The sequence below is a fragment of the Alexandromys fortis genome, unplaced genomic scaffold (assembly GCF_014885135.2).
Source record: "Alexandromys fortis isolate MF-2015 unplaced genomic scaffold, M_Fortis_MF-2015_v1.1 scaffold_28, whole genome shotgun sequence".
Classification (NCBI taxonomy): Eukaryota; Metazoa; Chordata; class Mammalia; order Rodentia; family Cricetidae; genus Alexandromys; species Alexandromys fortis.
The window spans coordinates 11,866,090-11,877,417 of NW_026067901.1; the positions used below are offsets into that span (position 1 = coordinate 11,866,090).

Here is an 11,328-nt window from a genome sequence, read left to right on the forward strand (position 1 = left end):
AACAGGGAATGACAGTGGCTTGTTCACATGAGGGAGTATTAAATCATAAAACAATGAAACCAAGTATTGCTGCGTACCTGGAATCCAAGCACTCAGGAAGCTAAAGTAGGGGGATCTAGTTCAAGGTCATCCTGTGCTACACAGCCAGACCCTGTCTCGGGCAGAGAGTGAAGAACTTATAAATGGTCCCCAACTTATGATGGCTCAACACAATTTCCACATTTCACAACGGTGTAAAAGTAATACATACTCAACAGAAAATACAACTCTTTTTTGGTTTTTCAAGACAGGGTTTCTCTGTAGTCTTTGGAGCTTGTCCTGGAACTAGCTCTCATAGACCAGGCTGGCCTCAAACTCACAGAGATTCTGCCTCTGCCTCCTGAGTGCTGAGATTAAAAGCGTGTGCCATCACCACTCAGCTTACATACATTTGTGGTCTTTCCTGGGCCCACAATATGTGTGTGATACCATACTTTTTCTCAATACTGGGCAGCAGCAGTGAGCCACAGTTCCTGGAAACTGTGATGCTGCACAGTGCACTACACCCCGAGACTAGGTCTGGCAGGCTGCAGTGCTATGTGCACTCTCAGCTTACAACAGAGTAGGTGCCAGGATGTGACCCCACTGTAAATGGAGGAACACCTCAACTGTCCCATGCTGTAGCATAGACAAGCCTAAAAATATGCAAAGCGAAAAGGAGGTCAAACAGGACTCAAGAGGCTGAGGCAGGAGAGTGGCAGGTCAAACACAGTCTGGGATACACGGTGAGGGCCTGTCTCAAACAAACAAAAAGCGCTGTATGATTACAGCATGTAAAATGTCTAGAGGGTCGCCTTACTGGTGCCTTACGGTGTGCCTTACTGGTGTCCAGGGAATGGGGTGGAAAGTAAGGCATAATGAGATATGGTTTCTCTTTCTGCAATGAAAGTATTCTAAAATTAGTTGTGGTCATATTAGATAATTCTGAGTATGCATTCTAAAATCCTGAATGTCTGGGCGCCTAGATGGCTCCTTGAGTAAGGAGAATGTTTACCACAGAAGTAGACCTGAGCTTGAATCACAGAACCTACCAGGTGGAAGGAGCTCAGCTTCCCAGACTTTGTCCTGCATGCACAAAAGCACCACACACAACTTGCTTACATGCTGGACATTTTAGATGGGTGGACTGTATTGTATGCAAAAGTTATCGCTAAAACAATGGAAGGAGAAATGAGCTACGATGCTGTTGCCACAAGCCAAAAAAAAAAAAAAAAATCAGGGTACTTCACATGAAAAGAACAGAAACTTTATATCCACACACAACCCCTCCGCAAAGCAGAAAAAGAAACTTAAAACACACTCTTTAGTTACCAGAATGCACTGAGGGGCCATTAGTCATGCTCCATTGTCCATCCTGTATATAGCTTGATGATCCCAGAACAAAGCAGGCAAGAAGGGCTCTCCCAGGACGGAAGAGCAAGTGAAGTGTATCACCGAGGCCACAGTGGCTACCCTGTTCCACAGCATAGCTCTCCGATGGAAGCAGGGCAAATCAGACAGAGGGCCAGGGTGAGCCAGGGAAGGGCAGCGGAAGAGATGCCCAAGGAACTATACCCTGAAGCAGATGCCTCACAGCCTCTAGCGGGATGGATAAAGTTTCTCTTTTTCAGCACAGGAGAACTCCATTAAAATGCCAGCTCAAAAAAAGGAAAAAAAAAATGAGGCAGTAGTGGCGCACCCCTTTAATCCCAGCACTCAGGAGGCAGAGGCAGGTGAATCTCTGTAAACTTGAGACCAGCCTGGTCTACAAAGAAAGTTCCAAGACAGCCAAGGCTGTTACACGGATGGATGGATGGATGGATGGATGGATGGATGGATGGATGGATGGATGGATAGACAAGACAGACAGACAAATATAACACTTTTAATCCAGCATTCGGGAGGCAGAGGCAAGTGGGTCTCTGAGTTAGAGACCGGTCTGCTCTACAGAGCAAATTCCAAGACTGTCAGAACTACACAGAGAAACCCTGTCTTGAGATGGGGGTTCAGCTTGAGGAGGAGAAATGAGAGAGCAAGGATGGGTAGGAAGTGATAATATAGTCCAAGAATAAGAGGTACCTCTAGGGACCTGGGGTGGGACAAGACAGTCTGGAGACACTGAAAAGAAAGAAAGGTCCTGAGGTGCACGCCAAAGGGCTTTGGACAAAGCAGTCTTAACTAGTCAGGAAAGAAAACACCAAGTACCAAGTTCCCCAGCTTGGCCTTCACTTGAGGGGCACCATAAACACCGTCTGCTCTGCATGGACCAGCTCATTGAAATCGTTCATCAAATACCACATACTAGCAGCACCCAATGCTAGTACCAAAGGGGGCAAGAAACAAGTGACATCCCTGTCATTTGGTCGCTTTCACAAGGTGGACAATCCATTAGAACATAGCACAGTGAAGGAGGAATTCAGTGACAAAATCACAGGTTCCAACAAGAAGACAGCTCCCCTGACTGGTAAAGGCAGCTGTCCCTGATGCCACCAAAGCACTTGCCCTTATCCAGGATCTGGTGCCTTTCTACTTGCACATCATATGTCCACAGTCAGCACCCCTCAACACCCTGTGAGAGCTCATCTCTATTCAGATGACAGGGATCAACATCATTCGTATGGCCCTGAAGTAGAAATGTTCAAAGAAAGATGCCTCTTCACACCAGCACTGCAACATATATAAGGCAACAAGCAGACACACAGCTTCTGGACCTCTGTCACTGAGTCTGCCTAGTGCACAGCTGGGCTTAGGCAGGCACAGTGTGAATGCAGAGAAAGGTAGCAGCTCAAGGCATGATGGGCAAGTCCTGTGCATACATCATGGCTGAGGTTCATGGCAGAGGGTGAATCCTAGAATAGGCAAGTACATCCAGGAGGGGCTGTGGACAGAACCAATGCTTCCAGGAGGTAGAGAAGGGCTCTAGTTGAATGTGCATACCCATAAGGGTCCAGCCGGCTCACAGAGGACCAGCAGCCTGGGGCCAGGGCTCGGCTTCCACACCGCAGCATATGTGAGGGACTCACTGCAAGGCCAGGCTCAGCCGCACTGTCTCTCCAGTCCCATCATCATCCTCAGCCCTGATGCACAGCACATGAGAGAATCCACAGCTGTGCCCTGTTGTGACATTCAGGGCTAGGAGGGATGGGGCAGGGGAGACGTCCACACAGTCCCAAGAAAAGAGGAAACAGCACTTCAGAAAGGGAGAACAGAAAGGCTGGGGTACTTACTCACAGCAGAAGTCCCTAGCACAAGCCACAGGAATGGGAAGGACAGTGGTTCCATTCTCTTGGACCCTGTGACATCTCTGCCTGTTAGCTGTAACATGAACACCAGGATGAGCCTGGAAGAAGCTGCTTGCCTAATTTGGCAACCCCAGAAACACAGTCAAAAGCAGCCTGGCAGCTCAGGGGCTCAGTGCTTCCTGGGCTCTGAAGAGCCCAGCACACCCGGAAGGCTCTGAGAAGCTGGTGGGAGTCCAAGCTACCCCTGGGAGCACCAGTTCCAGTGGGCTGGGGTGAGTCAGCTCTCCTAGAGATGCACAGCTAGGGGATGAGGTGGGGATGAGAAGAGATGACAGTCGGGCTCAGAGCAGAGACTCCCCCAGTTCAAACCAAACAGTTCTGAGCAAGTGACTTGGCTTTGTTTAGTTGGCTTCAACTGTAAAGGGGAAAACCACAGACCCCTCCCCCATCAACCACTATGAGGACTGGACCAAGATAAGCACTCAGTAAACAATCCCACAAGCCCTGCCACCAGCACTGGGCACAGGCATAGCATGGGCACGCTCTAAGAATGAACTTTAGGGATTTATCCCTAGATTCTACACTAGAAGAAGGACATGGTCAACCACTGCTGCTCCTGAGGTTAAGAGATATTTCCCACATCCACTTTTGTGTGCAGTCCTTGCAGCCCCCTTAAAGCTGGCAGAAAGCTTGGTCCCTGATGCCGGACCCCGTCACAGAATGGCCTGCTCATGGCAGGTACTAAGAAGTGAAGGATTGCTGGGGGTGAGGGGGGACGGGGACAGGGAACTAGGCTGCAGGAAGAGGAAGATCATCCTCTGGCCCGGATTTGTCCTGCTGCAGCACGGAGATCTGGGGAAGAGAGCAGAACAAGTCTGGCTGTCCTCATTCTGCCACACCCCTCTTTTTCCCTGGACACAGCAGGGAGCTGAGAATCCATGTGCTGTCCTTGTGGTTTATAAACTACATAAAAATCAAATAATCAAATAACACCAAATCAAAACATTACCAGGCTTTTGTTGCTGCGAATGGTGGAGAGAGGCCAGGGGCCTCACATGTGCCAAGCCAGGCAAACGTTCTTCTACCTGTGAGCAACACCCTAGCACAAGGGATTTTTTTTTAATTTTTGTCTTCATTTAAAATTAATTCCAGTATCAATTTGCTATATTAACTATGCAAGGGAAAATATGACTCACAATTATTTTCAAAATGTTGCTGATGAAATGAGACATTTGACATGGCAAGATGAAGTTCTTACTGAGGGGTAGGAAAAAAATTACATACACAGTAGAACCACCTGCTAGTGCTTCCACAACCCCCAGTCACACAAACAACGCTCCACATATCAACAGGGACATCGAGAGAAACCCGCTCCCCTGAACACAGTCCCTATGAGCTCTCCATGGCTTCCCCAAAGGGATGCAAACTCCAGGGTTTCCCAGATTCTGAGAAACAGGAGAGTGGGGGCCAACCGGGTACATAGCATTTCAAAGCCACAAGTCAGAAGACAGATCTCTAAAAACACAGGGACACAAGGACAAGGGAGTCGGGACCTGTTTAACGCCAGGGCCAGACTCGCAGCACACACGGCAGGCATCGTGCTGCTCGCTTCTAGCACCTGGGAATAAAAGCATTCTGCAGCGGCTAACCAGCAACTTTGAAGGCTGACCAGAATAATCCAGCCCACAGTCAAGAGCAGGACTCTGCAGAGGGAGGTGTGGGGGACACCTGAAGTTCCTCCCCACAGATATCCTCAGCATGCTCCATACAGAGAATAGGAGTCAGAACGTGGCCCTGGGTGTCAGCAGACTACAGTCTAGAAGCGGGCCAGCAGCATTCTATACTGGAAGCTCAAGGTGAAAACCATTTCCTGCTCATTCTAGCTATGGTCAGAATTCAGAGGACCAACATTTCCATTCTCAGCAGAACAGTGCTCCAGGCTCCTCAAGACCACACCACATTCCTTGGCATCTGGCCCCATCCTCCCTGTGCAAGGCCAACAGCTGTGAACCAAGTTTCACTTAGGCTGATTTTCTCCAAGCATCTTTAAGAGTTCACATGGTTACACTGGGCCCACCACATAGGCCAGAACTAACCCGCAGTCAAGGCCAACTGATTGACCATGTTGAATCCCCTTGTCTGGTAACACGGCTGAGTCACAGGTTCTAGAGATGGGGACACAGACCTTTGGGATCATGCACTAAGCCACATATTGTTGATCTTGCCTACCCAACATCCAGGCCATCAGTGAATGTGCAAGTTCTATCTTTCAGAGCCTTGACCCTGTCCAATAATCTCCAACAGCCTCTACTCTTGTCCTCACTTCCTGCCTGCTTCCTCTTACCCACTCTGCAAGGCTGAGCAGTACTATTGACCACCATGCCCTGCTTAACATCCTTCAATATTCTCAAGACTCTGTATTCAAACCCAGATCTTCTCCACGGCTTCAAATGCCTCAAATGCTTTTACAGCTTGGAATGCTTGAGCTACTCTGATCCCTTGCCAGACACTGGTGTCCCCTGCAGCCCACCCTGCACCTCACAGGGGCAGCCTGACTCCTTCACCACTTCCAGGTCCCAAGTTAGACAGAATGTCCTCAGAAGGGATGTGATCATTTCCCCTTGTAGGATGCTGGAATTCTGCCAACAAGCCCAAGTTATGACCTTCACAGAACTTCAGTCAGCATGCATATTCACACGTGCCCGGGCCCTTCTCCCACTGTCTCCATGGGCTGTACCTGCCGGTCCAGCACTCGGTCTCTGGCATGTCAAAGGTGCTCATACACATCTGAATGGCCTCATTATCCCCAGCTCTCCTCCCACTTCAGCTGGGCCTGAAACAGGTCTATTGAGCAGTTCATTTGCTCACACTCCTAAAGGTTCCAACAGTAGGGGCTGAAAGCTCTCCGGCCCAGAACTGAGGCTGCACCTCTGCCCCGGCCTGACCCCAAGAATGTAGGACCTCGTCATAGTTTCTTGCCAACACTGCGCTTCCAAATACCATCCCTCACCTACCCCAGCAACATGAATTCCCTACTGTGAACAAGGCTCAGAGTCAAGCAGAACCATGCTAAAACATTAAGCCCCAGCTCCACACTGAAAGACTGCCTCTGTTCTCAAACCCAATGTGTGGGGTTTTTTCTTGGCATTTAAAGTTAATGTGGCTCCAAAACCACAGAGAAACCCTGTCTCGAAAAACCAAAAAAAAAGAAAAAAAGAAAAAAGAAAATGCCTCTATAAGATTTGGCTGTAGGGCATGTTTGTTTGTTTGTTTTTCAAAGCTGGGTTTCTCTGTGACAGCCCTGGCTGTCCAGGAACTCCGTTAGTACGCCAGGCTGTCCTTGAACTCACAGCTGGGATTAAAGGAATGTGTCACCAAGTCCAGTTTGTAGGGCATTTTCTTTTTTTTCTTTTTTTTTTTTTTTTTTTTTGTTTTCAAGACAGGGTTTCTCTGTGGTTTTGGAGCCTATCCTGGAACTAGCTCTTGTAGACCAGGCTGGTCTCGAACTCTCAGAGATCTGCCTGCCTCTGCCTCCCGAGTGCTGGGATTAAAGGCGTGCGCCACCGCCGCCTGGCTGTAGGGCATTTTCTAAATTAGTGATTAAAGGGGCAGGGCCCAGCCCGTTGTGAGTGGTGACACCCAGGGCTGTTGATACTAGGTTCTATAAGCAGGCTGAGCAAGCCATAGTGAGCAAGCCAGTAAGCAGCACCCTTCCATGGCCTCTACATCAGCTTGTGCCTGCAGGATCCTACCCTGTTTGAATTCCTGACTTCCTTCGATGATGAACAGTGATATAGAAGTGTAAACTTCTTTCCTCCCCAACTTGCATTTCGGTCATAGTGTTTTGCTGTAGCAATAGAAACCCTAACTAAGACACAGATCAAGCAAATTTTCCCTTGGCTCCCATGGCCACCTGATCAATGTAGCCCCCTCCCACTACAGATACAGAAATAAATAGCTCCAGGAACGGCATACATTGGAGACTAACACACAGATCACAGGAAGAGATGTTAAAACCCAGTCAGCTCCCTAGCATTCTGGTAGAAAGTATAGTCTTTCTGTATGTGAGCACATCCAGAAAAGGAAATTCTAAAAAAGACTCACTCAAACACACATCCAAAGACCAGGAAGTACAAATATCAGAAGCTCTTACAGGAAGACCATCTCTCAAGCAGCTCTCTTGGCCAAATCTTGTTCTCACTCCAGGCTAATGTGAGAGACAGCTGGGATCAGCCACTATTCCTCAGTCTTTAACAATGAAAGGGGGGGGGGTTACTTCCTAAACAGGCAGAGCTGTGGCCTAGTGAAGTAGTGAAGAAGCCAGTATGTGAAAAGATGCCTGAGTCCCAACCGCAGAGAAACCAGCAAGGCATTAAGGAAGCAGGCTGCAGATGCAATGTGGAGAGTAAAAGGAGGGAAGGAACATTCCAGTCAGCTACATGAGCATGAAAATGGAAAGCTAGTACCACACGGGATGTGGAAGGCCCTGAAGTCGAAACTCATCAAGCACTGCTAGGGGCACATAAAGAGAATGAGCAGGAGATGGAGCTATACAGCGGAGCAGTGGCCAGGTTAGAAAGGTGAGAGACAGCACAAGGAAACACCTGTGCGTGACACGCATTTCTACAGAAGCATCCAAGGGGTTTTAAACCCAACCTGCCTTGGTGAGTGTTACCTAGAGGACAAAGCCAAGTTTTGCAAATGACAAATCCCTGGCAGACAAAATACTGGTGGAGCACCAAGGCCTTGCTGGAACCCCATCCAACATCTGCACTAGCAAGGAACTGACAGAGGTTCTGCTCTGCAGAGCTCCCTTCACTGTCTGGAACTCTGAGGTAAGATTCTGTGTCTCCTCGGGCTTCTCCTCAGGGCTTCCCTGGTGGCAGACAATAAACGCAAGGTCCACTGAAAGAGCAGGCGACACCCTGGGAGCCTGGCCTAGCTCTCTGCCAGCATTGCACGACGCAGGTGAAAACCCAGAGTGTGGGCATTTAAGAAGAAATGGGGCACACCTCTGCACATTCTCCTTCTGGGAGACTTTCAGGCTGTCACCCAAAACAGGAACACTGCCACGAGGGAGAGCTACAGGACAACACAGAGGCTGCACACGTTCTCTGCAGAGTCCAGCCTCTCCCCTGCCCTGTCCTCAGCAGCAGCCTCTAACAAGTCACAAGATTCCCAATCAATTCTGTGACATGGGAGTTCATCTCAAAAGTATATGATACTGCCGGGTGGTGGTGGTGCACACTTTTAATCCCAGCACTCGTGAGGCAGAGGCAGGCAGATCCTTGTGAATTTGAGGCCAGCCTGGTCTACAAGAGCTAGTTCCAGGACAGGCACCAAAGCCACAGAGAAACTCTGTCTCGAAAAAAAACAAAAAGAAAGAAAAAAAGTACATGATAGGAGGCTGGAGAAGTGGCTCAGAGGTTAAGAGCACTGGCTGCTCTTCCAGAGGCCCTGAGTTCAATTCCCAGCAACCAAATGATGGCTCACAACCATCTGTAATGAGATCTGATACCCTCTTCCGTTATGCAGGCATACATGCAGGCAGAACACTATATATATAAAACATAAATAAATCTTCTAAAAAATTTAAAAAGTACCTGATATGATGCAGCTTGGCAAGAAAGCCAAGTGGAAAGAAATCTGTCTTTGGTAATGTGGGGTCACACTGAAAAGACTGGGATTGTATTAGTTTCCTATAACAAACAACCATAAAGATAGGAGCTTAAAGAAGCAGAAATGCGTTCTCTTTTGGGTCGTTAAACCAAGGTGTCAGCAGACTATGCAATCAGTGAGGGCTGTTTCCTTCCACTTCTAGCTTCTGCTGGTTGCCAGCCTTCCCTGGCTTTGACTTGTAAATACCTCACTCCAATCTCTGCTTTCGCCTTGGCAGGGTCATCTTCCTTATTTCTGTCTCTCTCTGTATCTAAAGTTCCACCTTCTTACTGGAACCAGAGACTGAATCAGGGATACCCAATGGAAGTATGACCTCATCTTAGCTCAGCGACATCTACAAAGACCCTTACTTCCAAGCAAGGTCACAGTCATAGTTCCATCTGTACAAGTATAAGGGACAACACTATTTAACACAGTACAATGACAAACTACCATGCCAGCTGTAGTGACGTGTATACCAGGATACTGACAAACAGGAGAGTAAGAAGCTCAAGGCCAGCCTGTAGTACGAAAGAGACCCTATCTCAAAACACATACAAACACACACACACACACACACACACACTCACACACGCACACACATACGCGCGCACACACACATCTTTGATGGAAAAGCTCATTGGCTTCTATAACTCCACACAGTAACTCCATTGTTTTTATATCTCAGTTGACTCTCAGTTAAGTGTGAATTAGTTCACACTTAAGGAGAACCAAAGCCTCAAGATGTAAAGGCAAAAGTCATACTGCCATGTGACTCTTTTTATACAAGACACTAGGCTCTTCAAGTTTGTCCCTGTGACAGTAGATCCTCCTCCTCACTATTATCCCAGTATCTTCCACTTGTCTCAAACTATGAGACATCGGTTTGTATAACAGTTCTTAACTGTTCGAGCCTGGTCCTGGTACGGTAAAAAAAAAAATACAGTATCTGGGCACTTCTCAGGACTTACTCCTTCTCCCGATCACTGTGGCCCTTCAATCAATAACTCCGGCTACCTCCCAACCACTCTGAAAGTACATTTTATGGCTAAATGCAATGAATGTCAAAGTTTACAATTTTAACACTCACACAATGGCATCTCTTGTGACTTGCAGGAGCACAGCCCATTTTCTTTGCTACTGAATGGCTCTATTTAAGTTACTTCAATGTCAAAATCGTAAGGGCTGAAAGGATGGCTAACGTCAGAATCTTAAGTTCCGGTATCTCAGGCTTTGGTTTGGGAACAAAATAAACTACGTTTGAAATCTTGAGATGCGCTTGTCTGAAACACGGTCTAGTCGGTGGCTGACTTGAGCTTAGGTGTTTTCTATGCACTGTATCTTCATTCCCTAAGACCTGGAGAGGCGTCAGGCCATGAGCAATCGCAGAAGGACTTTGGAGCTCCATAGCTTCCAGACTGCACCCAGGTACCTGTTTCCTGCTGTGTCAGAAGATTGGAGTCTAGAGCCAGAAGGTAGGAACAGACAAATTCACAAGGGGCTTCCTCGCTCAAAGCAAAAGCATCAGCCCACCAGAGACAAGAAAGCCAATCAAGTGGTCAAAATCACCAAACACCCTGCAGAGACCAGCATCCCCGGCAGACGCTGCCTCTCCCCGGCCAGTTTCCTGACTCCACCAAACTCTCCAGGGCATGACCCGCGTCAGTTCCTTCCACCTTCCCCAGGGAGCCAAAGAGTTTTGCAGAAGAGAACCTATCAGGCTCTGGAGACACTTGGGGTCAGTTCCTCGTCCTCCTCGCTCCTAGGTGCGGCCACTGTCACCTCCCAGACCCCACGCCCCCACTGCCGACCCCATCCCCCGAGCCCCTCACATCGCCCCAGTTTCCTCGGAGCCCAGGTTTCCCTCCTCAGACCCCTACTCCACCAGCAGTCCAACAGGACAACACAGCCATCTGACCTCTGACCCCTGACCCTGACCCGGCCCTCCCCGTCACACCCACCTGCCCGGGACCTTGCTGTTGCTGCGCTTCCAGAACTGCTTCCTGGCCCCGTCGCTGGCCATGGTCCCTCCTCATCCCTCAGATTCGCAACCCTGACACCCGAGCGCTGTCGGTGCACCCCCGGAAGCCCTCTCCGGTGCCCCGGTGGCCCCACGGCGATACCAAGACTCCCGAGCGTAGACCCGAGAGGCGCTTCCGCCTCCGTCCGGAAGTTGTGACTCGGCGCTTCCGGAAGTCCCGCCTTCGTCGCGGCTGCTGCGCTCATTGATGCCGTGAAAAAGCGACGCTGGGAAGTGCGTGGAAGTTGTGCAGTCATGCTAGCGGAGCCTTCGATTTGCGTGTGCTCTGGTTGTTGCGCTGGGAGCTATCCGGCTTTGCGGCAAGGGCTGAGGTCGCCGGACCCCGGCCTCCGACCCTGAGGGCGAGCGGCCGGCCCTGAACTTGGGAAC

At 49.2% G+C, this 11,328-nt stretch overlaps 1 protein-coding gene across 1 annotated transcript in view; it reads right to left on the bottom strand.

Annotated features, from left to right (window-relative positions):
* Positions 1-11,077, bottom strand: part of Tbc1d22a (TBC1 domain family member 22A) — a 279,341-nt gene extending 268,264 nt beyond the window's left edge. Inside the window, exon 1 of the mRNA XM_050129184.1 lies at positions 10,880-11,077. Coding sequence (XP_049985141.1) covers positions 10,880-10,941 — 62 coding nt within the window. The 5' untranslated portion in view covers positions 10,942-11,077. The remainder of the gene's footprint in view (positions 1-10,879) is intronic.
* Between the last annotated feature and the right edge of the window lie 251 nt (positions 11,078-11,328).